Genomic DNA, 25,475 nt, shown 5'->3' with positions numbered 1-25,475 from the left:
CAATCTCACCTTGTACCTGCTGTTCAATTCAGTGGTTTTCTTACAGGGAGCCCTGCTATTTGGACTGTAAGACCCTCTCTTGCTTGGTATAGAATGACCAAAACTGACGATACGCCAGTGACACTGGCTCCTTTGGCTCATTGCAGGCCTTGCCGTCTTTTCTCAGCCGATTTGGCGTTGCAGATGGACAAGGGGCATTCCAGCTGCCGGTGGCAAGAAAAGCATTGATGAACTCACTGCCGTGGATCGGAAAACTCACGGGTTGCTTTGGGTCGGAGCTGTTTATTGAGAAGACTGGTTACAAGAGAACCATGTATGCCGCGGCCGGCACTCAGATTGTGGCCCTCATCAGTATGCGTGCTTTGACATTGGCGTTACATGAGCGATGGCTAACGATCTATACGCAGTCGAGCTCACAGCCCACCACTGGGCACAATTCACTGTCGGTCGTATGGTCGCCTACTTCGCTGTTGGGCTAGTCGAGAATGCGGTACCGTCCTACAATGCCGAGACATCTCCAGCTCCAACGCGAGGTATCTTGTCTGGCTCGATTATGATGGTTTCGTCACTGGGCAATCTCTGGGGAGCTGGAATGTCACAGGCATACGCGACTGACTCCACCAAAAAAGGCTGGATGGTCCCCACGGCTATGCAGTTCATTCCCGCCATTGGCCTACTTGGTCTGATTCCTTGGACTCCTGAGTCGCCTCGATGGCTTATTCTAAAAGGACGAAAACAAGAAGCCCAGATCGCTCTCGACCGGATTCGTCCTGCAGAAGATGTACAGATAGGAGCCACGGTGGCGGAAGCAGAAGCTATTGAAAAACTCCTGGAAGAATCTAAAGTTTCTGACCAAGGCTCCTGGCTTGATCTTTTCCGGGGTAACTACCTGCGACGGACCTGGGTAACTATCACTATTCATCGATACGTGTGAACTCCACTGACGCAGATTAGATTTCGGCCACCTTATTCGTCCTCGAGCAGATGAATGGCAATCAGTTTGTACAGTCATACGCGGCCACCTTCTACGTGCAGCAGGGCATGGGATCCATGTCTTTTACATATACAATGGTTGGCCAGGTGGTTGGAGTGGTTGGGTGCGCCATCGGACTTGTGCTTCTGGATATCAGCGGCCGAAGACCTCTCTTGATTTATGGAAGTGCGGTTTGCACTTTTTTGCTCTACCTTGCTTCGGGGCTGGGCACTGTGCCCTCTATGAACCAGAATGAAGTCAACACGACCATCGCTTGCTTCATTCTTCTGCCAGCCTTCACTCGTATTTCTGCCTCGAACAACGCTTTTCTGACAGGAGCAGAAATTGGAGGAGTACGAATGAGAAAAAAGATCATGGTGCGTCTTCATCCTTCGCCTCCATGGACTTTGGCTGACCTGCAATACAGGCGTTCGGAACAGCGTGTGATGTGGCTGGAGCCTTCCTGGTTACCTTCGTCACCCCCTACGTTTTGCCTAGTATGGGAAGTGGGATTGGCTGGATATTTGGCTCTGTGGCGGCTTTTTCTATTATCTGGGGATTTCTATTCTTCCCAGAGCTCAAGGTAAGCATCAATACTTTCTCTCCGGGTTTATATTCGCTGGTAGTAATTCAAGATAGGGCCGGTCGCTTGAAGAAGTCGACGAGCTTTTTGAGGCGAAGCTGGGGGCTCGGCAGTTCAAGCAGTATCAAACCCACGGGACAGGACAGCTTATTGCTACTCTGGAGAAACACGGGTTGGCCGATGAAAAGCCACCGCAGGAAGGAGTGGAGTTGTCTGATGCCGATGCTAAAGTGAGTTTTACTCTACAAGGATCGTTTGACAGGCGAATAACCACCAACGATGCATTAGCACAAACACGTTGAAATTGCATGAGAAATACTTGCTAGCAGGGATGTTTCGCAGTCTTAGGAGAAAAAGCGTGCCTTGGTCGATGGAAATGATCCCAAGGAATGGTCAATGGTTTTAATGACCGCCTAAGAATCTCCTTGGATGCTTGTATCAGGCTGGTCCGATTTCAGGGTAGTGGATGAATGATCATAGCCCATTGACGAGGATACGCGAAGGAACACACACGAAAAATATAAATCGTCGCGGTCTCAAATGAAAATGATCTTGAACGTGCGGCAGTGCTTGGTAACATCAAAATGACTTTCGATCAATAGCATGGCCGATCCGTAGTATGAAGTGACTTCATTCCCCGTTGGATCTGATCTAACCGTATTAACATGTACTGCCAACAGTGGAGGTCGTTTTGAAGGTTCTAACATGGATAAAGCTGAATATATAGCAAAGCATGGTCATCTTCAGATGGAAAGGATGAATTTTCCACGTCCAAAATACCGTCCGTTCGCAAGATCGTACGCCTCTGGTGCCTTGGCAAGGGGGTAATCGTCCACCACGAAAGATCGGACGGCTCCCACCTCCACCAGATCAGCAAGATAGTGTAACGCTTCAGTACTGCCCTTCACAATAAAAAATAAAGCACGCACACCGGTCCTGCACAGGCCACGCTTCTCATGCTCTTGCACAAAGTTGAAGCTCCCAGAATCCACAGAAACCAGCAGGCCCGTCTCCGTCACATACTCCCAGCACTTCTCCAACAGCTCCCCGCCAACGACGTCAATAATGACATCGAACTCCCCTCGATAACGTTCCAGCATACCGTACTCAACTGCGTCATCCACTCCAAGACTCCGGAGAAACTCCTCATTGCGCGCATTGGAACTGGTAGCGGCCACTACCTTTACGCCCGCCGCTGCTGCAAGCTGAATGAGATACACTCCCACTGCACCCGCAGCCCCGGTAATCAGCACCCGTTGGGCTTTTCTACATACAGACCGGGTCTTGACCTCCTCCACAGTGGGAATGGGGATTCGGGCGTGGTCAAATAAGGCCTCATAGGCGGTTTGGGCGCTGAGTGGCAACGCCGCTGCCTGAGCAAAAGTGAATGCGGTCGGGATCAGGACGACTTCATCCTCTTTGACGACGGTGTATTCGGCCCATGTTGCGGCACGGTCTACATGGACCATACCGAAGACCTTGTCGCCTGGCTTGAACTTGCTGTCGGGCGAGAAGACTTCGGTCACAATTCCGGCGAGATCGTTGCCGGGGATGGAGTATTCATGCGCGTAGGTTTCGGGCCACTTTAACATGTCGCGAATGATGGTTGTGGCTTTGACACGGACCAGAAGCTCCCCGAGTTGGGATGGCCTTGGGATGGGCACATTGTGGTCTAACTGTAGAGCGGTAGATGGGGCGGGATTGGAGGGCGAATAGGGGGTGGTTTCGGGAGGCGCGGGATAGACGCGAATGGCTTGCATGGTGTGCGTATTGTTGGTTAAGTCGCTATAAGTAAAGCAAATGCGATGAGAAGTCAATCTGAGAGATGATGCGACCGTCAGATTAAATATCCATGCAGTTTGTGATTCTAGATGATACATGTGATGCGTGATGAAAGAGAGTATCAAAATAGGAAAGGACGTAGCATGTCCTACTCTCGAGATAGCCTATTAATAGGCTATCAACAAGCTACGTATAGCGCGGGAGTAGTATCAGAGATGGCGCTGGAAAACTGCTAACCGGGCCTTTCAGGAATATGTGGGAATAGGGAAGTAAGTTACCAGCTCGCTATATACATCGCTGCCCAAAAGGCTTGTAGCGTTATGTGACTGTGGAACGTTATACCTGAAAAATCTGCAGGTTTTCGGAAACCATGAGGGAATCTCTATTGCACAAGATCTCTAACGACAGATTATGAAATTCAAAAGTAAAGACAACTAACGAGGAAGCCACTGACGTGGATTATGAACAATTGGACAAAACTTCTGACCCCCGCCGATCCACTTTTACGCCTGCATTTTCCGTGCGATGATATCCTTATACTCTGCGTCATATTGCACAAGCACCGATGGACCGTCCCGCTCCAAAACCTCTGAGTCAATTACAAAATTTACGAAGAACGCCGCGGGTTCGCTCTTGCTCATATTGGCGCTAATCCGGTGGTGACAGCCTGGTGCCTCATACCAGGAATCTCCGTGCTCGATTACCCTCATCGGATCATTATTCATCTTATTCAAGACAGAGCCACGGATCACGTAGGCGGAGACAGAAGCACCTCCGTGACGGTGAGGGGGTGTCGCACCGTTTGGAGGATATTCGACAAGCATTCCGACAATGGTCTTTCCGGGGCAGTTGACCAGTTTATGCTGGTAAGCGATGGTGGTCGTCGCCAAAGGACACCTAGTGAAATATTTAGATTACGAGCTGCATTTAGGCTTGAGAGGGCTGTGATTTTCTAGGGACTTACTCGGGATTGTAGATTGGTTCTTGCATGATAATAGAATGAAAGAATATTGTACGTGTAGAATGTTGTCTTTCTCCAAGTCAGGGTGTGAATTACTGAAGTGGAATTGGAAAGCCATGGTTGTAGAGTGTTTATATATCTTTTGAGGGATTTATCGCACGTAAACTCGACCGCTCAACCGCTCATACCCACTAGAGAAGAATTGCCTGGGATTGGTACATGGGAGCCATTAGTGTTAATCTCGCTTGATTTGCTGGTTTACGTTTGCTCATTCGAAGTCCAAACATATCTTAATAGGCTAATCGGGTATCCGGGGCCTCTGTTGAGAAGACTGCGTATATATCAGACCGGAGCGTGACCAATCTCCAGTAGGTAGCAATTGAGTGGTCTTATACCGGATCTGAGTCGCCGAGACAGAGACATCTAGATATTATGGGGATGAATGAGCTTGCGGCTAGGGACTGAGTAAATCGTGTCGAGAAAGTCGGCCCTTTATTCGTGCACATAAGGTTGCTCCACTGACGTTGTAGACCTTGGCGGTGAATTGTACGCTTTGCTGATTATCATTTTGATTGCCCGGAGAGCAAGGAACAATGGGGTTTTCTTTGCTAGTAGATTCCATACTTGCGGATGGAGGAATTGTACGAGGAGTCTCAGTGTGAGTTGGAAAATGTGTCGTTCGCTATGTACCATTTTATATTACAGGGATCCTGTCAAAATGTAGACGTACAACAGTCCCGCATAGAAATCCAATTCAAGAAGCAATAAATCTCTGATCCTCCCAAATCTGGGAATGCCCAACAATTTAGGGGCTAACTAACTAACAACTGACCAATAACAACACTAGTGCACAATAGGAATATTGGGGAAGGGTAAAATCCCTGTATGTGATCTGTAGGAATTCAAATTCTCGACAGATCCTACTACTATTTATGAAGTCAAAATCGAAAGTCAGGATTTTGCGAAAAGAAACTCGCCAACATAAGATTAACCGACACGACCATGGTTTGTCTGGTCCCTAAATCCCTTCAAAAATTCCATCAGCTGGGACCCTTTACCTTTCGATGCTGCCTTCCCAGTGTGTCTGTTACTTTTTCCGGGAACAACATTCGCCGACCTTTCGTCTTCCATCTTCCCCTCTGGCCCAGCTTCGGTACCAGGCGATTTAGCTGACATAGTGACACCCACTCCAGGATTTCCAGCCCTCGCTTTGGCTTCTCTGGCAGGAATTATGACATACAACGTCACGATAATGAGGTGTGCATCTCTAAATCCCTTCATCGCGTTGATAGCAGCATCATATGCGGTCACAACTGGCGAATCCGCACCCTGCTCCCTAGATAATTTCTGAACGAAGGAACGAATTGGGCGACCATTTGATCTAAGGTGCTGAAGAAACGCCTCATGGTCGCAAATCATATAAATACGAACGCGATCCAGGAAAGCGCTCTTGCTCTCGTCCTCCTCTAGCCCGAGATATGCGTCCAGAGTTGGGACCAGAGGGCTCTGGGCCGCAGTCGGACCACTAATCTTTGTCAGCATTTCTGCCGAGCCCTCAACTTCCTGGCAACCTTCCCACACCCATTTTCGATTCCAAGAATCAGCGTCAGCCCCCACAAGCCATGGACTGATTCCGTAGTAGAATGCTTCAGGTTTAACTAGTTTCTTGGTACTCATCAAAACATCTTTCATCTGCTCAATAACAGCAGCCGCTCGTTTGAGGTACCCCGTAATTCGCCCAACATTGGGATTAACGCTACTTACAATCTCGTCTGTGGCCAACCTCATCAATTCGACAGCTTCGGCGCCTTTCAGTTCTACGCGGATGTCCGTCATATGAAATTCGTTCTCATCTGGGGTCCCAGTAAACGTGATCTGGGCCTGGAGGTTATCGCTTGTCGGAAGGGCTCCTTCCTCGCGTGGTTCTTTGTGAGACCAGTTGTTAAGAGCGTGATCAGAATAGGTAATATAAGGGGCGTGCTGAAGTTCCTTAGAGACCCGGAGAAGAGGGACGGTGAGCGACCGAGGAACAGTGATGGGCTCCGTTGAGGGAACGGTATGTGCATAGAATTGAACTATGAACGCAAGGACAAGATGTGCTCTTCTGAGCTCCCTTTCGTATCCTTTGAGATTGTTGATCGATAAGACCGGCATCTGGCAAGAATCAATCAGAGGTGTGCTCATTGACGGAACTTCCATCCGTACTTTCTCAACAGTCTTCCTCCATGCCCGTGCTTTCTCCTCCTCGATTATTTTCGGTTGAGGATCCAACGATAGAGCCTGTTCAGCTGCCTTGAGTTTCTGTGATTTCGCAACATCTAAAGTAGCCTCCCATATCTCCCATTCAGCAGAAAGCCTCCGCAGAGGCATCTGTGGCGGCACAAATCCAGTTCGCTGGTCCACATAGAAATGTTTGGGAGTGACTGTGTGCCCATTGATTTCCTTGTGCGACGGGTTGGGATGATACATAGTTTTAAATCAAAACTCCAAGATGGAATATCGTTCGGAAGCGACTTGTTGCGAGAGAAGTCAAACGGATGCAGAACTATCTACTGCTCTGCTCAAGGCGCCGTGAGGTAAAACGCGAATGGTGAATGGTGAATGGCGAAGTGGTCAAAATCGATCACAGGTTATGGCTTATTGCAGTCACTTATGAGTGCTGTCGTAACGGACAGCTCTGGTATCATCTCAAGGTATATATATAGTGAAAAATTTACGCATCTGGGCATCCGCGACTATCGGCGCCGAATATGTCGGTAGAGCGGTCTCGGTCCTACGCCGCCCTTGGGAGTGATTAGATAGCCTTCTTCCTTGTGGTAGCGAATCCAAGCGATTACTTACTTCACTCTCATCGGGACGGGGATCCATGATCTATGGGCCTGGTTCGAATCGGGTCTGTGACGAGGAAATTCGAAAGGATATTGGCAAAACTCCGTAGTATTTCGGATCCTCATCCCCTCTTGTCAGAAAGTATGGCAAGTAAGTAGGCATTGTGTCTCGATATACATATACCCACTCCGTACAACTTCTCTATTAGGAAGCCATATCCACCTAACTATGGAACATCCAGCCTTAACGGGGATTCACAATGGGACCCACATCGGATAACTTCTTGAACGGGTTAGATCCAAACCCTCTAAAATAGGCCCATTCCTGGCTAAGATCACCGATAACAGCGTCACTACATCAGTGTTCTCTATTAGACTCATACAGCGGATAATAAATCCATGTCCGGTTTTCATTACCCCAGTGCCCTCAAACCTTCTCACATGATGCCAAAATTGTACCGGATTTTTGACACGCTAAACCTGATCGAGTTGCTTGCAGCTCTAAGGTCTGAGCGTCTGAACACACATCGGGAAACATTCAGCAGAGTAAATAACGGGATTAACTTTCTGGTTGTTCAAACGGCAACTTGTACTATCAGCCCTCTCAATACTGCTAGATGCCGAGGGCATTGGAAAGGAAGACAACTGTTTAAGGGGCTGAATCATTACGCAATTCTAAGCTCGCTATTACTGAATTGGACGCCATTTGAATAGGACAATATGAGGTGGGCTGAACTCATTTGAATAAAAATGAAGCCGATAGTGGTGGTTTCCGGTGGTTCCGGCTTAACTAGAAAGGAAGTTAGGTTGGGTGGGTCCATGCATGTCCACCACCACATCCTGCTTCGTTTTAAACAGACGTGCAGCCCGCATAGAAGCCAGTTATTAATCTCTGTTCTACCCCAGATAACTTCCTCTTTGGGTAATAGAAAGTTTTGAGTTTAAGTCTGGTCGGCGACATAACCACGTCAAGCCAATGGTCGTCTTTGACCTTGACAAAGCCCTGGGTATTCCCGTGCGGGCTGAGCCCGGGCCCCGCCATGAACTGGCAGTGGGCAGGCTTCCCCTACCCGGCGGCTTGTCAAGAATTTAATAGGGCAAACATAGGAACCCCGGTGATATACATTATTTGTGCTTGTTGTATTGAGGATTTTTTCCATCGCCTAGATGTGGTGCTACAGCAGTACCAAATTGAGCCAAAGCATATCTACAATTTTGATGAACTGGCTTCCAACTAGGCCAAGGATAGCGGTATGGTACGTAGGTTCGTTTAAAATTTCGGACCGCATACACCGAGCAAGCCGCACCATCTGCTAGCAATCGTTCTTTCCCTAACACCTCCAGACCCAACTTTTTGCTTGAATTTCTCTTGTCAAAGAGTGTGCTGCGCCAGAACCTGACGGCCTTTCTCGAAGCCTGGGCGTTTCGAGAGATTGTCCAGCCACTTTTCCAGATCAGGAAACTCATCGAGATAGACGCCATCCAAAGCTGGATCGGATTGCATTTTCATTATTAGCTACATACGAAGACCGAAACCATATAACGAAAAAGAGGGACAATTTACCGTAATTAGAAATCCAGCCCCAGCAAGCTATGTCAGCAATGGTGAGGCGGTTACCGACGAGGAACCCATGAGGAGACTTAGCCAGGTGGGTATCCATAGTACGATAGAGGCGACGAGTCTCATTAAGGTAGCGGTTGATACCATACTCAATATTCTCCGCTGCATATCCTGCAAACATCCAGTCAGGATCTGATCGGCTATGCGTTCACTTCTTTGGCAACCAACTCTTAAAATGCTCCAGCTGTCCTTGCATAGGCCCTAGGCCACCCATCTGCCACATGAGCTACATATCGGTGTCAATAATTTTGGGGCATATAGTTCTAGGAGGACCATGAACGAACCCAACTCTTAACTTCCCATTGATCACGAGAGTCCTTTGGATAAGAGAACTTGTGGTCCTTGTCGTACCGGTCAACAATGTACTCGAGGATGGCTCCGCTTTCAAAGACACGGATCTGCTGTCCATCGGTCCATATATCCGTGATGGCGGGGATCCGCCCATTAGGATTAATCTCTAAGAACCAAGGCTGTTTTTGCTCATTGGCCCTCATTTGGACAGGGTATAGCTATGGAAAGGGAATATCCGTGAGCTTCCTGACGTTCTCTCCTACCAGTTATAGGGGAAAGTGTCTTTTCGTACCTTATACTCAAGCCCAAGTTCCTCAAGCAAGATCGGAACTTTGATCCCATTTGGTGTTGATCCGGTGTAAAGCGTGACGTTAGTCTTGATACCCATACTGGCGAGGTGGTTTCTTCTCAGTGTAGTGCAAGGTATCCTATGACCATGGGCAAATATGAAAGGTACGAGTTGTAATCGATTACGGAGGAGGCTGTTACTTATATATAGCATCGCCTGCTGGGATTGAAGGTTAGATAGGGTAAAGACTCCCAGCCTCGTTTAAATAGCCATCAAAGAAATTCAGATTTGTAAGAGAGTGTTGAGCCGGCTAACTTCGCTGGGGGTGGCGAAATCTGGCCGACTCGTCCGCAGATCCGGGTATGAAAAGGATACGGGATGCCCTGCTCCCCTTTTCCCTGGTTTCTCCGATCCTTCACAGACCACCCCTAGCTGCGTGGCCGTTCGCATGGCAAGTTCGCTGGCTTCGTACCGCGCATGATCCTTGATTTAGTTTAGTTTGTTAACATTCCCTCATTTTTTCCGTATACTGCCGAAACAATTGCATCTTAGACTACTAGCACATCAACAAGTCTTCCGAGCGTTACGGAAGAAATGGGTATGGCCGGATAAGATAAATCGCATATCAAGGGCTGTGGCGCCGGTCTGATATATACGCAGTCTTCCCCACAGGTGGATCGGATACCCGGTTAGCCTATTCATGTTAGACTTTTAAGTGCATGTTTGCACCCACTACAATTCCTCCCTGGGGTTATGAGCTGGGCAGTTAGGTGTCTGTAGGATTCTTCTTCCCATTTCTCATCAATACACCTTGTGCCTCCCATTCATTCCATGTCGAATTTATTTTTGGGTTTCAGATACAGGTCGCAGGACGGATCACGAGGGCTGTACAGTATTCTCTCCTGGTCTACAGTAAGATGCATCTACTAGGGTTACGTCATCACCGGAAAAATATATCTGCCGAAAGCCGTAATCTGCTGATAAGTCAGTTTGATCAAGCACCAGTCGCGTCCGAAATGTCTTGGCTGTCTCAAAGTATTGCTTCCCCCTTCCGACCACAAGTCGATGGCCGACGATAGCTCCCTAGATTACAAATCGCTCTCCCTGAAAGCAGGGGAAAGACGCAAACAGGTTGAAAATGAAGGCAGGCAAGACAAAGAGCGCAACCGACGAACCACTTTTATGGAATTCGCGGTTCTGCTTCGATGGTCAGCCTGCCTTCGGTGCAGCTCTGACACCGCCCATAACAAGCGACGATCAAGACTTATGCCATGCTTTTGTATAGTATTCCACCCCAACTTTGATACTCTGTTTGCTACGCAGTAGGAAAAGTAGTCAGCTAGCAGAAAAGTTTGAAACTTACTGCGCGAGTACGATGAAATGTCAATAGGTTCGGGATTAAAAAACTATGGCTACGAGACTGGACGAGAGAGCACACAGTTTCATCATGGATGAGAACTACAGCTTACTATGTCCATTCGCCACGCTCGGTTGATGGATATTAATTTCTGGAGAACCGTGTTTGAAGAAACTTTATGAAGATCTTCAAATATATTAGAATGCGAGAATAGATACACAAATAACAGCGCGAGAAACAAAGATGAATATGGGAGATTTTGTCGAAATCTAGACGTACGAGGGTCCCACATGGAATTGTACATCACGAAGAAATAAATCTCTAATTCAGATAAATCTGGGAATGCCCGACAGTTTAGAGAGCGTACTATGTAGTAAATGAGTAATACACAACATGAAATATTGATGAGGGTTAAAGTCCCTACATGTGACCTGTAGGAATTCCAATCATTGACAGATTTCTTTCGATTTCGACTTAGTCAATCAATCAACCAACCTCATCACATAGTAATCTTGTGTTGTATTATGCCATAGAATCCTAACCGACAACTCGCAGCATTTGTTCAAATAGCTGATCAGAGTCGGGCCAATTAGGGTTCGCCAAAGCCAGAGCTTCTTGAGCATCATGGGGAGGATAGATCAATTGCTGGTTGATATAGCATTTCACTCTTTTTGCTACATCTCCAGTAATCTTGACCTTCCTATCCCAACCGCTAGAGATAACAGCACCCCAGGAGCCAAGGTCTAGACAGCAATTGTAGGCGGCTTGTGAGTACTCGATCATTGTTTCACCCAAAAGGTCCGCAGCCGCATTATGACCCGACACGCGACCCAGTTGCAGAGCATGCTGGCAGGACATTAGGGCATAATGGCCTTCCGTATCGGCAAGAGCATTCGCAGCATCTCCCGTGGCGAAGGCATTCTCGATTGTAGGAATTCGAAGATGCTGGTCGACATGAAGGCGAGACAATCCGTCTTTAGCAGCGGGGAACTGCTGCGTCAGGGGTGTTGCTCTTACTCCGGCAGTCCAAATAGCTGTTTTTGTCTCAACACGCTCACCAGAAGCAAGGGAAACGCCGTTAGCGTCAATTCCTGCAACAGGAGACCCAGCCTTGACCTCTATTCCGAGGTCTTTCAAGGCCTGAGTAATGACAGGGCGAGGTCCCGGTCCAAGCGCTAGGCCGATTTCGTCTGAGTTTTCAACCAGAATGATGCGATAATCTTTGATATGGCCAAGGCGCTTTGGTAGTTCGGTTGCTAGCTCAATGCCCGTGAAACCACCACCACACACCACAATGGTGTTGCGAGCTGGGCTTGGTGGAAGTGAAACGAGATCCTGCAGATGAATTTCGAGCTTCGTTGCAGATTCCAGCGAGTCAATGTCAAATGCGTATTGCTGAATCCCAGGGATACTCTTAGGCCGGACAACGGCGCTTCCAGCTGCTAGAATGAGGCGGTCGTAGCTGGTAGTTGATTGGGCACCTGAAGTAGACCGGACGTCGAGAGTTTGCGCATTGGAATTGATAGATTCCACCATGCCCTGAAGGAATTGAATTCCTGCTTCCTTAAAGACAGCTCCAAGAGAATGGGTCATATCGGAAGCATTCGCCTCATAGAGTCGCGGACGAATGACCAAGGAGGGCTCAGGAGCGATGACGAGGATTTCAATGCCATTATTTTGGCTTCGAAGGTCGAGGAGACGCTTGGCCGACAGTGCACTCCAAACACCAGCGAACCCAGCACCGATAATGACAATTTTTTTGGCCATTATTTTCGAGGTCTGGAGCAAGGGGTAGGCAAGAGGGTGGTAATAAATGATTTGTCGAGTCAATAGCAACCAAACTGTGTTCCAGGGAGGATGAGTGAAGAATATCATCTAGGTCTTTCTATTCCATTTTATAGATCTCTCGTTTAGAATTATCGGCCATCTAGTCGGCTATTTCTCGATGCTCTGTGGCGTTTCGGGGTCCCATAGATCGGAGTAAAAAACGGGTTCCCGGTGGGTCCGCGGATACCCGAGTACCCGCGCTCCAACTGTTACCCGTCTTTAATGACGAGATCTCACCTCATTCCACCCTCATGGATCCAAAGACGCCAATACAGAATAACAGAGCAACGCGCTCGTCACTTGCGTGTCTACCCTGTCGCTCGCGCCACTTAAAGTGCGACGGGAAGCGACCGTGCTGCAGTCGCTGCGCTGAGGTGGGCAAGCAGTGCCAGTATGCCCAATCGCGTCGTGGTGGGCTAGATCGTGCAGCCCTCGCAGAGCGGCGCAAACGATTAGCTGCTGCAGCCCATACTATGGTAATCGAAGAACTTAGTCCGCAATACCCGATAGATCTTCAGCTAGGCCAAGGACTAGAATTGCCGTCTCAAGGAATTGAGACGGACGCATCCAATGGCCATCGTCTGCTCGACGGAATCAGTACTGGGGATGCAACATCCGGCACATCATCGCCACTGGCCACTCAAATTTTGCCTCACAATCTCTTGAATGATGCCCTGATCAACTCCTACTTCGAGAATTTCCATACATTCCACCCATTCCTGCCTCCACAAAAGCACCTGATGAGACTATATCAGGATCAGAGCAAGCAAAATACTCTTATGCCACTGATAGCCATTATTCGCCTGGTTGGATATCTCTATAATGCACGACAATGGTCAGCCTCACTGAAGGACTATGCCGAGTCCTGCTTCTCCCAAGTACCACCAACAGACCCAATCATGGTCCAGTGTCGCCTCCTATATTCAGTTGCTCTATTTTGGTATGACTACAAAATTGAAGGCAAATCGCAAATGGACCAGGCAACTCGCTTAGCCATTGACTTGCAAATGAATCGCCAAGAATTCTCGACGACACAAGGAGCCGGAGATCCCATCTTACAGGAATGCTGGAGGAGAACATGGTGGAGCCTGTACATCGTGGATGCCTACTATGCGGGAACTCAAGGAACCATGAATTTCCAAGTTGTAGATATAGAATCTACAGTGGACTTGCCTTGCGAAGAGAAAGAATACCAGTCGGGGGTATGTATAGCCGATGGAATCCTACGCCCATTTCCAGATAACTAGCTGACATCATCACAGGATATTCCAGAACCGAAAACCATACAAGATTGGGAAAATCGTGAATTTGCTCCAGATAATCTTGAGTTCTCGTCCTTTGCATATCTCATTGGCGCTGTACGATGCACAGCATTCGCAATATCCACGGCCCCAAAGATTGCAATTAAGGAAGACTCAATGCATGTGATTCAAACTGCCGACTCGATATTGAATGGGTGGCTCCTTTTATTGCCGAAAAGCCGCAAGCAAGTCATGAGCAAAACGGGAGAGATCAATGAGCTCATGTTCCAGGCCCATTTGCTCATTCATGTGTAAGTGTCTTAGTGATATTTCTCCAATAGCTGCAAGAGGGCGACTCTAAAAATCTACAGAGCAACAATCGGCTTACACCGACCATTCTCGGACCTCAAATTTAACCCCGTGGAAGACATCTCAAGCTGCGCTCGAGAGCCGCCACCAGATAATCCTACACCAGACCTCATAAATGTTCACGCTGTGCGCGTCTTACGTTCAGTCGAGGCCCAGATACGTCTCCTGGCGTTGCCGGTCCGGCAATTCCACCACACGCCCTTTGTCACCTGCATGATTAGCGAAGGCACGCTTGCGTTGCTGTCAGCATGCAACTTCCTGTTGAAAGGAAAAGATATGATGATCGCGAGGAATCAGATCCGAATGACAATTGGATGCCTCAAAGAACTAGGTGAAGTGTGGCCGAGAACCGCGAGAAATATGCGAGAGATTCAGACAATCGCCCATCATGTTTTGGGATTGGTATCCAAAGCACCGAGCGACAGTGCAAAGTCCAGCGAAGTACCGCCTCTTTCCACAGGCGAGGGCCAGGGAAGCATGGGATCGGATGCTGATACATCGAGTGAAAGTCTCGACATGCTTCCTTCCTTGGGGTCTATCGATGACCTCTGCGGCTGGTACAACTTTGGTTACCTTAACCAGAATATTCCATGGGATATGAGTAATTTATCATGATTATTTATGGCGTAACGATAACTGAAAATTAGTATGTATGTTCATTTAAAACCATGAACTGAGTCAATGACTTGAAGTATCAAAATTTCATGATTCTATTCTGAATAGAATAATCTAAAAGGTTTCAAGATGACAGCTCTCCCATTCTAACAACGCCAATCACAACCTTTTGTCCCCGGTTCCTTTTTCGAGCATACGCCCAAGCGTGTTCCGCCTGCCTCTTCGAAAAGAAAAGACTTGACCACCAGTGCGTTGACAGAGCCTCTATCGATAACACCAGCTGCCTGACGCAGTCTCTCGGCATTAGGATTCTGTTTATTTATTTTTCATCTGATAGCAAAGTGATAACAAACACCAGGATTTTTTACACACTCTTTTAATATGTTCATGTGACTTCAGAGAGCTACGAGGGTGAGAGCAGTAAGATGAAATCGCCTATCTATTGTTGTATACTGGTATGGAGCGGCTAGAGCCATCTGTGCTCAGATGTAACCACTAAGGATTTTCCTTTGTTGCCACTAGGCGCATCTATCAGAAGCCTTCTAGAGTGTACAACGTCACAGCTTTTGTGCAAGTACTAGCGGATGTTGTGGCCGCAGCCAAACGCTCAACGTCACAGGGATACTAAGATTACAGTGTTGGCGAGGAGCTTATTCCTAGGAGCTAGCGGCCGGCTCCTAGGGAGTTGTGAGCTCTTAGGAACCAGGCCAGAAACGAAAACGGCTAGGGTCTAGTGACTACTCTAGTCAGCCATTCACATTGAGTACAAGAAACAGGGGGTAAAGCAGGGTGCTTAAGGGTTGTCTACAATGATGTTAAAACTTAAAAGTCGGTGTTGAAGTCCCACAAAAAGTGAGTCTTCAACACCTTCGGGTTCCCATTTGCGGGTTGGGTCGGGTCGGGTAATGGGTCCGATGGGTTCTGCCGAAGTCTAATCCAGTCGGACGGACTAGAATTACCCCCATGGGGTAGGGCAGTCATATATCGATTGGAAGAAATTTGCATTGAGGCTAGCTGTCCCAGCGCGAAACAGGGTGCGCATTCCTCTTCATTTGGTTAACAGCACCGAAGGCCACATCATTCCCTGCCTCAATAAGAAATCGACCATTACCTTGTCAGGACAAACTTCATAGACGAGATATCCAAATTGACCTGGATTTCTCTAATGCTTTTCTTGCCTAATTCAGCGCAGTGGTCAATGAGCATATGGGCAACTCCGCGGCCATTTTTGGAGCCCAGAAGTGCGAGGAAAGAGTCCGAGGGGGGATTCCCAGGACGAAAACCGTACCAGGTGCCGCCACACCCCTCATACTGTTTCTGGTATTCCCCTCGGCGGACTGCTTCCTCCATGATGTCTGTAGTGCTCGTTGTGGAGATGGTAACCCTGTATATGTATCTCAGTCTGTCAAGAACGCTGCCTGGGAAGGCCTTGTACTGCTGGAAGGCAACTTCGGACCAAGGGAGAAGCGCATTTGCTCCGCGAGTCTGATGATCGGCCAGAATGATCCCTTCTTGCAAAGAAGTATCAAAATAATAGTAGTTTTTATAGGTCGATGTCCCTATGTTATCTTGCCGGACATCAATATACTCCCAGCCTCTTCCCGTGTTCACCCCGTCCGAATCGAGGGGAGCAACCATAACATTAGGCGGGCGTACGTTTGTTTTGTCTTCTATAGTCTCATACTGCTTCAGCCGTCTGCTTGGGTACTTGATACCCGCAGGAGGGTTGGCAAGAGCGATATAACGTTGGAGATTCGCCCAAAAGGCTCTCCCCTTCTGTATGGCTTCATCCCAAGACAATTGTTGATCTCTTTTCTCTATGTCCACATCGGACACTTCGGGAAAGTCTAAGAATGTTTCCCGCACGGATTTGGCTCGCGAACTTAGATGGCCGTTGGAATTATAGACTGGTTCTATATGAAAGCCACGAGATGTTAGACTCAAGGTAACGAGTATCTTAAAGTTGTAGCGCACTCACCACGGTATCCGATGTCTCTCGCTGTCCTTTCAATCCCAGGGTTTAAGGCATGGATAGCTCTAGCCGAAGCAGATAAACAGAATGAAAACGCCGCGATGACCACCAGCAACTTCACTGAGCGGATATACATATCCGTATTGTTGTATCGATGGTTCTGACGAGGGGTTCTGGATTGATGTTCAGACTGAGAGAAGGAAGGGAAGGACAACAGAAAGAATGGAAAGCTTCCGGCTTAAATCGGTTTGAAAAATTGGTCAGTCGTGGCTTCGAGTTCGGTTTTGAATATGGCCCCCATTTTGTTCCTTTCGGTCATGAAACGTAGTCTCTTGATTTTAACGCTAATAAGCTGATCATGTTATCGCCCTAAATTATGGTGGGCCGTATTTGCAAGAATCCTGTCCTTCAACCGCTACACTATTGACTCTGACACTGTAGGTGCTAGATAGTGCAGGTAATCATTTTGAACCTGCTTGTACTTAAAGCAACCATTAGCCATTGTATTCCTCATATTAGTGGATAAGCGCAATCTGACGTTGCTGTCGTGAACCAGAAGGCGGCATAACTATACCTTGGCTGCTTGGTGAGTTAGGCCCGCGACAGTGCGATCAGGGATAAATATAGTTCAAAACTAATGTTTGCATATAAAGGTTACGGTTTACTGTTTACGTATTTATCAAAGCTTAGACTACTGGAGTGCCTAGGCCAGGAGTGGAGAACGTGGATTGCTCAGGAGGATCCTTCTATTGGGGCCGTTGGGACCTTCGGACTCCAACAGAGTGATAAGAATCCGATCTACTTCTCAACAATCCCTGCTCACTTGGAATTGTTTGGGCTTATAGGAATTGTCCATAGAATCTCGCAGCGGTTTCATCGCAATAGATGGCATTAAAGAAAACCTCTGTAACAATTTACATTGTCACCCTCATTGTAGTAGCTTGACTATAGTCTCGTGCCCGAATGCTGCCGCCCACCATAGTGGCGTTTGTCCGCTAGAATCCTGGGAGTTAGGGTTGACGTTTTCTGTGGCGAGCAGCAGCTTGACTACTGTCTCGTGCCCTTCTTCTGCCGCCCACGATAGCGGCGTCCGTCCGTTATAAGCCTGTAAGTCTGGATTGACGACTTCTGTGGCGAGCAGCAGCTTGACTACTGCCTCGTGCCCTCCTACGGCCGCATACAATAGTGGTGTCCATCCGTCAGAATCCTGGGAGTTAGGGTTCACGCCTTCCGTGGTGAGAAGCAACTTGACCATTGCTTTATCCCCGTTACGTGCCGCCCACGATAGTGATGACTCTCCATTGGAATTCTTGGAATCAGGGTTGACACCATTCGAACTGAGCAGTAGCTTGGCTACCCCGTTATGTCCACTCATTGCCGCCCACAATAGGGGCGTCTGTCCGCCAAAATCCTGGGAATCTGGGTTCATGCCCTCCATGGTGAGCAGTAGCTTGACCACTTTTTCATGTCCATTCATTGCCGCCCACGATAGTGGCGTCCTTCCGTTAAAGTCGTGGGAATGTGGGTTGACTCTTTCCGTGCCAAGCAGTAGCCTGATTACTGCCTCGTTGCCATATTCAGCCGCCCATGATAGGGGTGTTCGTCCGTTAGGGTCTTGGGAGTCAGGATTGGTGCCCTCTGTTGCGAGTAGTAGCTTGACTAACGCCTCATGCCCATTTCGTGCCGCTAGTAACAGCGGCGATTCATTAGATTTAGATAGAGATTGGGCATGAGCTCCTAGATCTAGCGATCTTTGAGCTGTTGCTTCTTGCCCATGTTTTGCAGCCCACGATAATGCCGAACTTCCAAGTTGTTGTATATCATAACGATAAAGATAGGGATTTATGAGATTGTAAAGGTAGGTATTTGTTCGAGCAAAAGCATTTATGTGGCGCGCGAGTTCCAGATCCTCTGCGATGTACTGCAGTAGTTCATTTGGTAAACGAAGGAGCATTGCAAAGGTATTCGCTCAACGGTAAATGAGCTGAGGTAGACGGAAGGTAAGGAGGGGCACAAAGAGGTAGCAGTTTCGTGTAAAATACAATGTTCAGAGTCCTGCTGATGTCATGTAAGGTACAAGCCCAATCCTGCGAAGCTAAGGATACTACTATGCCATATTTAGATTAGCGTATTTGATATTCGGGTCCGAAAACCGAAGTTTGTTAGAATTCCTCCCTATGTGATCCAGAACAGGTGTCGCAAAATAATGCCGCAGCCATTTCAAAGATGTACGACACCACACCGGAGGCTGGTCGGTCCCCTTGATCTTCACCACTAATATTTCGATCAACAGACTGTCCGGCTGTGCCGCCAGAAGTAGATAGGTGGAGAAAGCAGTCTAAAATTGGTAGAGTCCTCTTCAAATGATTTGCGCAAGGATTTGAGTGTGGCGCTTTTGCTCCTTTGTCCCGTGCTTGAATCCAACCCCATTCCGCCCAAGCCCCACCGTCGCCGTGCATACTTGGGCATTCCCTTGCCCCGAATAGGCCTCGAAATGGGGCAGTTCTAAATTTTTGAATCACGAACCGCCCCTCGTAGACCCGCAACCCTCCTATCTCAGAACCGCACCGCCCCAGTCCTAGTGAACTTTAAGCCAGGGCCCATGATCCATTGGGGCTAACCGTCCATCAAGTAAGTTAGTTACCATCAGGTCAAGAGGGTGATTAAAAGTGCTCAGCGGGTGTAGAATAGTGGTGCCAAACGGGAGGTAGTCGATTAAGCGGCGACTCGCTCTAGGTGCTACGAGTGGAAAGGCAGCCGTTTTTGGCCTCAGACCCGGCCATTTTCGGCGTCAATTTCACAGGTCCTCATATTCTAGGTGTAAACAGCGGGCCTGAGAATTACTGCATTTGGTTAGTTTTGCCGTTCCCGGCTTAGAGCCTCCATAGTATCCCAACCTGGAGATCATAACTTAAGATATTAGGCTGAGTCACGTAGGCGAGCAATACAGTGCTGCTCCTCCATTTGAGTAACCCTCATATACCATTAGTTACCGCCTCCCAACCCCGGCTCTGCGGCGAGATTTTTTTTTCAACGTTAGGTCATGAATCAGGCATCCAAATGCCAATCTCCACTGCTGATATAATCCCCACCTGGCAAATCGAACGATGGCTTGGTCATGTGCAGGGTCCAATTCGCTGTCCCAGAGCGAATGGAGCCTTGTAGGTATTGTCTTTTGTGAGGGGTCTACAGGCTACTTAACAGACCTGAGGAGTAAAACTATCTCCATTTAGACATTTGACGAATGATTTGTGGGCGACGATTGATATTGGCTCTGCAACGCTGGACCTTGTGGCTTCATAGGCTTCGTGATGGTCCGGGTTATTTGGCACATTGGGGCTTTAGCGGAAGAAGAGCTCGTCATACTTCCCGATGTTAGATGTGTCTTTTTTTTCTTCCAGGCCGCCATTACCTTCATCCTATTGATTTTCGCCTTAATTTTCTACTGACCTTTCAACCTTGATAAAGGCAAGGAGTTAGGAGTGGTAGTAGAGACCACGAATGAAGTTGACACCTCTCTGAGCCGGGGCAGATCCCACGAAACTTCCTCACCAGTCGTATGGATCTTGATTGCCATATCTATCATGAGAGACGAGAAAACTGAGAATCAAAGAATTAATGGACGGAGATTCATCTTAATACGAGTTCTCATTAATAACTACCAAGGACCCTAGTTTAAAGATACAGTAACTCAGGGATCTCAAAATTTTTATTTACAGAACAAGTGTCTTTGGTTACAATATCATTATCACTTTTCAACAACGGTTTTCGCATCTCCCATAACAGCCGGTCCACTAGCGACCTACTTTCCATTAACGGGTCGCACCTTCCGGTCTCGGTTGCAAAAAGATTAGAGTCTGCTAATAGTGACATTCATGGCGCTTTTTGCCGTTTTTAGTATAGAAGGATCTATCGCAGCCAACTCGAGCATACTGAAATGGCCTATAGCCTTTATAGATGTTTGAATGACTACGTAGTGACGAAGGCAGTGCAAACGTCTTAGGGCATAAGGGGCACTTGTGGGATTTCACTTCCGGCTTAAAATCAGTAGGCCGAATCGACTCAGAATGATGATGAATGGTATACGCTAGTGGGTGAATGTATGTTTGATGCTGTTCCGTTACTTGTGGAATCGTAGGCGACTCGGACAATAGTGATGGCGCTGTCACAATTGTTGAGGCGCTCCCGACTTGGGAGCACAAAGGTAGCTATAGATCAGATATAGTTAGAAGAGCAGCCGTATTAGAATAAGGCGGTATCGACGTCAAAACGGTAGTAAAAGCGAAGACTTGGTTGACCGAAGTTAGAAGGTGACTGGAAGGTTCAAGATTGAAATGTTTTAACAGATAGTGGGCCTATTACCTATGTGGTTCGTTTCCAATTTATCTAGTGATGTGTTTTCTTTCAAGTAGCTCCTACTGTTGTTAGAGTCAAATGTCATAACTCGGCCATAGTACGTAGTGGCATAAGGTTGCGTATCTTTTCGAGAAGTCGAAATAAGCCCTTGAGACTCTAAAGTCGCTTTTAAAATCTTGACAATGTCTAGGAAAATAGGTAAAACGTACCTACTCCATTAATGCCACTAGAAAACTTAGCTAGTGTTGAGAAGCCTAGCAGAACCCTAATTGGCTGATCTTCATTAGATAGGGAATTCAACTCAAAATCTATGGCTGGCTCTGATATATTGAGAAGCAGATCAGCAAATGTTATAACAAATGGTTTTTATGGACCCCAGAAGTTAAGAGGATTGATTAATTGTAGTTCACATATGCCGATATCGGAATAATTGGCAAATAACAATAAGCATACGGCCAAATTAGCACCTAGTATGGGCTAGAAAGTGGTGAAAGACTTCTAACCTAAAACTAATTCTTGCTGTTCGTTAACGCAGTAAAGTTCTAGACTGCCCTTGATCTGCCCACCACCTAGCGGATAGGGATATTCTTGAGGCTAGGCCATCGCTAGGGATTCCTTACTTCGGCTGGGAGCTTCGTTTGTTGACTACAAAATGTCTTCTTCGCCTTGACTAGGCTTGCGGCTATCCGTTTACGCAACATCCACGTTCAGAGAGTCAGATTCCAAAAGCGAATCGGGATCACTGTTGACATCCTCTGGACTTACTTCGCTTATCTGGGACTCTCGCAATAGTAAGCCAACCAACTCAACCTCACTTTCTCGCGTTTCGGATGCCGAATATTGCTGTGGTGTAGAGAACGAGCCGGATATAAGGCTCATAGCTAGAGAGACAAGCGGGATCAACATGATTGGTAATAGAAGGATTTTTAGTAACGGAAGACGTTAGGAATGTACAGGATGATGTCTGGCGCCTCGTGACTTGCTCTTTCCGTTTGAGTGCCCACTGCTTGCTCTGTGAGTAGATCTGAGAAACGTGCTGAGCTCCCCGATCGAGCATAGCGGTTCATGGTCGAGGTACCGGGATGTCACCACCGAATTAGTGCCAATATGAGCCAGACCGAACCAGCAGCGTTCTTCGTGAATTTTCTAATCGAGTCAGAGACCTTAGGGCAAGAGGGTCAGTCAGTGCTTGTGCAGTATGACGCAGAGTAAGGATATTGTCGCGTGGAAAATGCAGGCGTAAATGCGCATTGGCAGAGGCATCAGGAAACTGGTTCATTTGTTCGTAGCTCATGCCAATGCATTCCTCGTCTTTTTTTTGGTTTTGTATTTTATCACAGACAGGCACGTCTGTGATCCCGTGCAATGGAGATCACAGACGTGCTTCTGGAGTGAATCTCAGGCCTTACGGGTATAGGGCAAAATGTCAAAGCCTCGAAGCATTCGGCGGTTACGTAACTCAACAAAGTCGCGTCGTACAACATTCACGTTTGAAGTCTCTTGAACTAGGAAGTGCCGAACTAGAGTAGGGGCTGAATGGAAAAATCTTTACATACGTGAGGAAGCAGGTCTCGTCTAGAAAGTTCTAGGACGGGAATAAGTGCCGTTTGATGACACTCCGTGGTGCGTGCTATTGTCTCATTGACTGTCTCTGCACACTGGACGGCCCACACCACACAACTTCTCCATTCGGAACGGGCAAGGTCAATCCAGTCCGGGTGGATTAGAGTTTCTGGGTGACGGTGTGACGCCAAGCCGCCGTGAGTGGATCGGTGGTCTTGGCATGGCTACATCATAGAATCCCGCCACTGGCAAAGCCCGAGAGGAGCTCAAGCCGATCTAATAGAAATGGCGAATACTTCAAATCATGAAGGTTACCTCTCCCGGTAGCACAGAAGGCAAGTGGAATGCGAATTACAAATCACGCCTGCGTTAACTTTTGCCCTTCGCAGGGATCGTCAGATGAGTAACCGTGGGCTGACAAATGACCAAAATTGGACCGCCGCAATTTATGCTTGGAGATCAATAACTTTCTCAGAATTTGAAGCAACTGGTTGGATTCATCACTGGTCCAGACCCATGAACTTCCCTAATTCACGGATACCCGGTAATCCATCGATAGCGATAGCGAAAACCTATATAAGTGTCCAGTTGTACCCATCCTTTAAAAAAAACCTGACATATTTATTCATCAACTTATTTTCCGATCGAATTGAAGAACACGCCAGAGGCTTCTTGATATATCACGACCGTGAACTTCTACATGTCAGACAATATAGTTTTGGTAATTGGTGGCACTGGTGCTCAGGGAGGACCTGTTGTCAAAGGTTCCTACGATCTTTTCCAGCAGGGAACATAGCTAACGAAGTTTTAGCATTGGCATCTTGTGGTAAATATGCCGTTCGTGTCCTTACCAGAAATTCTTCCTCGAAAGAAGCGACTGAACTGGCGGCAATTCCTGAAGTGGTAATTTTTGAGGGAGAGACCTATCACGAACCCACCCTTCGGGAGGCAATGAGAGGTGTCTCTTACGTCTGGGCCAATACGAACGGCTTGGCCATTGGCGAAAAGGCTGAGATATACTGGGGCATTCGACTTTACGAGCTAGCTCGTGAATTCGGCGTCAAACATTTTCTTTACGCCGGTCTTGAGTATGCCTCCAAGCTCGGGAACTTCGACCCTAAATATCGAACCGGCAATCTAGACGGCAAAGGGAAAGTGGTCGATTTCATATCTCATCAGCCAACTGCTCCGATGGCGTGGTCTATTCTGACATCTTGTCCATACATGGAAGGTCTCTCTGAGTTCATGCGGCCTTTGCCAGACCCGAATGACCCGGGCACGATGGTCTTCACAGCGCCTCTAGGAAATGGAAAATGTCCGTTAATCTATCTTGAGGACTATGGACAGTATGCCCGATGGCTGCTTGACAATCCCGCGAGGAGTAACGGTCTCGAATTGCATGTCGGCACAGAGGATATTGCGTGGACAGACCTCGCGACAGTCTTCACTACAGTGACCGGAATAAATGCAGTCTACAAAGATGTTACTTTGGACAAATACTTTCAGCTTGGCATTTGGCCGGACCCAGATGTCATACTGGGTTACTCCGCCGGCTGTGACGACGGTTCATTTATGACCGTGCGAGAGAACTATTCTGGGTTTTGGAATACCTGGAAAGATAATTTGACGAAGAGAGATTATCAGCTGTTGGACGACATCCTGCCAACTAGAGTGAAGAGCGTTAAGGAATGGATGGTGAAAACTGGATACAGAGGGCACTACGTATCTGTTTTGAAGGACCGTCGAGACACGGTTGGGAAAGGAAAATGACCAAAACGGCCTACTCCTGTATGCGGTTAGTCAATATCATGGCTCAGTTTGGGGGAATTTCTGTCTTTTAATTCTACTTTGTTAAACTAGTGCCAATACATTGATTTTGGACACTTTGAAAGAACAACACACCCCCCCCCCCTCCCCATGGAATGAAAGACTCGGAAAGGTAACGTGTTTCCAATCCTAATTATTCGGACTCATGCATCGAAAACTTGCCAATCCGCGCGGAACGGCAGGAGAACTTGGTTTCAGGCAACTATGAGCCATAGGTTTCGCCATAAGCTATTATATCCAATGTCTGACTAGACCAGGTATCAACTATGACTCTCTGGTGTTTGAGATAATGTGACCACGCATAACGGGACTACGCATACGGGATCGCGTGTGACGGAACTTCACATACGGGACCGCATTTGACGACTGCGTTTGAAGAGTACGTTTGAGGACTGCGGTTGACAGATGATGACAGGGGACATGGACTGTTGTAGATAGTAGAGACTCTTCCTCTTTCTCTTCTTCCTTTTCTCAGCTTGGATCTCCCGTTGACCATAGCACTCAAATTGAATTCTTTACTCGTTTCATTTCTTGACTTGGCACTCATCCACGGATAAAACAAACCTTGAAACTGATATTTCATCGAGTTTAAGCAAGTGAATTTGCTTAGTGAGGCAGCTGGTAGGCTTGTAGGAAATGCATATACAAAGAAAGAAGAAGTGACAATTTATAAGCCATTGTGGTCAGAAGCGGACGTAGTCTTTCTTTACATTATTGTAGTTAAACAAAAATCCGAGTTTGATGTTTCTTTTGTCAGTCGGAAATGCAAATCATTTTCTTTGTTCACCCGTAATTGAGATGGCAAAGACATAAGAAATAAAAGCAACATACAGTACCACAGCCAAAAACATCGGGGACAGGTATGTACAAGACAGAGCATTGGTTGCACAGGCCATACTTAAATGCGCATAAAAGAAACGTCGGTCTTTCACAAATTCTTGGTTCAAGGTCTCTTCAAAGCACCCTGTGGCGTTCCTTGGCGGTGATTTTGCCGAAGCTGACCAATTTCTAGGGAGATAT

General features: G+C 47.5%; 11 protein-coding genes across 11 annotated transcripts; 4 read left to right on the top strand and 7 right to left on the bottom strand.

Annotated features, from left to right (window-relative positions):
• Positions 1-385: 385 nt before the first annotated feature.
• N7510_000159 (uncharacterized protein) lies at positions 386-1,858 on the top strand (the record flags this gene model as incomplete). Its single annotated transcript, XM_056972089.1, has 4 exons — positions 386-928; positions 955-1,350; positions 1,401-1,556; positions 1,613-1,858. The coding sequence occupies 4 exons, from the start codon at positions 386-388 to the stop codon at positions 1,856-1,858; spliced, it is 1,341 nt and encodes a 446-aa protein (XP_056837206.1).
• Positions 1,859-2,299: 441 nt separating this feature from the next.
• N7510_000158 (NADP-dependent oxidoreductase) lies at positions 2,300-3,316 on the bottom strand (the record flags this gene model as incomplete). Its single annotated transcript, XM_056972088.1, has 1 exon — positions 2,300-3,316. The coding sequence occupies one exon, from the start codon at positions 3,314-3,316 to the stop codon at positions 2,300-2,302; it is 1,017 nt and encodes a 338-aa protein (XP_056837205.1).
• Positions 3,317-3,841: 525 nt separating this feature from the next.
• Positions 3,842-4,328, bottom strand: N7510_000157 (cupin domain-containing protein; the record flags this gene model as incomplete). Its single annotated transcript, XM_056972087.1, has 2 exons — positions 3,842-4,235; positions 4,303-4,328. 2 exons carry the CDS (start codon positions 4,326-4,328, stop codon positions 3,842-3,844), a joined length of 420 nt encoding a protein of 139 aa, XP_056837204.1.
• A 958-nt stretch (positions 4,329-5,286) lies between these two features.
• Positions 5,287-6,768, bottom strand: N7510_000156 (indoleamine 2-3-dioxygenase; the record flags this gene model as incomplete). The annotated part of the gene is made up of 1 exon (XM_056972086.1): positions 5,287-6,768. The coding sequence occupies one exon, from the start codon at positions 6,766-6,768 to the stop codon at positions 5,287-5,289; it is 1,482 nt and encodes a 493-aa protein (XP_056837203.1).
• Positions 6,769-8,499: 1,731 nt separating this feature from the next.
• Positions 8,500-9,427, bottom strand: N7510_000155 (glutathione S-transferase family protein; the record flags this gene model as incomplete). The annotated part of the gene is made up of 5 exons (XM_056972085.1): positions 8,500-8,615; positions 8,692-8,859; positions 8,917-8,974; positions 9,033-9,257; positions 9,332-9,427. The coding sequence occupies 5 exons, from the start codon at positions 9,425-9,427 to the stop codon at positions 8,500-8,502; spliced, it is 663 nt and encodes a 220-aa protein (XP_056837202.1).
• Positions 9,428-10,393: 966 nt separating this feature from the next.
• Positions 10,394-10,654, top strand: N7510_000154 (yqcI protein; the record flags this gene model as incomplete). The annotated part of the gene is made up of 1 exon (XM_056972084.1): positions 10,394-10,654. One exon carries the CDS (start codon positions 10,394-10,396, stop codon positions 10,652-10,654), a length of 261 nt encoding a protein of 86 aa, XP_056837201.1.
• A 568-nt stretch (positions 10,655-11,222) lies between these two features.
• Positions 11,223-12,452, bottom strand: N7510_000153 (NAD(P)/FAD-dependent oxidoreductase; the record flags this gene model as incomplete). The annotated part of the gene is made up of 1 exon (XM_056972083.1): positions 11,223-12,452. The coding sequence occupies one exon, from the start codon at positions 12,450-12,452 to the stop codon at positions 11,223-11,225; it is 1,230 nt and encodes a 409-aa protein (XP_056837200.1).
• Positions 12,453-12,763: 311 nt separating this feature from the next.
• N7510_000152 (uncharacterized protein) lies at positions 12,764-14,737 on the top strand (the record flags this gene model as incomplete). The annotated part of the gene is made up of 3 exons (XM_056972082.1): positions 12,764-13,714; positions 13,775-14,064; positions 14,125-14,737. The coding sequence occupies 3 exons, from the start codon at positions 12,764-12,766 to the stop codon at positions 14,735-14,737; spliced, it is 1,854 nt and encodes a 617-aa protein (XP_056837199.1).
• Positions 14,738-15,844: 1,107 nt separating this feature from the next.
• N7510_000151 (uncharacterized protein) lies at positions 15,845-16,375 on the bottom strand (the record flags this gene model as incomplete). The annotated part of the gene is made up of 1 exon (XM_056972081.1): positions 15,845-16,375. One exon carries the CDS (start codon positions 16,373-16,375, stop codon positions 15,845-15,847), a length of 531 nt encoding a protein of 176 aa, XP_056837198.1.
• Positions 16,376-17,637: 1,262 nt separating this feature from the next.
• Positions 17,638-18,663, bottom strand: N7510_000150 (ankyrin repeat domain-containing protein; the record flags this gene model as incomplete). Its single annotated transcript, XM_056972080.1, has 1 exon — positions 17,638-18,663. The coding sequence occupies one exon, from the start codon at positions 18,661-18,663 to the stop codon at positions 17,638-17,640; it is 1,026 nt and encodes a 341-aa protein (XP_056837197.1).
• Positions 18,664-23,579: 4,916 nt separating this feature from the next.
• Positions 23,580-24,398, top strand: N7510_000149 (uncharacterized protein; the record flags this gene model as incomplete). Its single annotated transcript, XM_056972079.1, has 1 exon — positions 23,580-24,398. The coding sequence occupies one exon, from the start codon at positions 23,580-23,582 to the stop codon at positions 24,396-24,398; it is 819 nt and encodes a 272-aa protein (XP_056837196.1).
• Positions 24,399-25,475: the final 1,077 nt, after the last annotated feature.

The sequence above is a fragment of the Penicillium lagena genome (genome assembly GCF_028827675.1).
Source record: "Penicillium lagena strain IBT 129212 chromosome Unknown utg000001l_segment0_segment0, whole genome shotgun sequence".
NCBI lineage: Eukaryota > Fungi > Ascomycota > Eurotiomycetes > Eurotiales > Aspergillaceae > Penicillium > Penicillium lagena.
The sequence above is the reverse complement of the archived record's forward strand: the minus strand, read 5'-3'. Positions and strand labels throughout refer to the sequence as shown.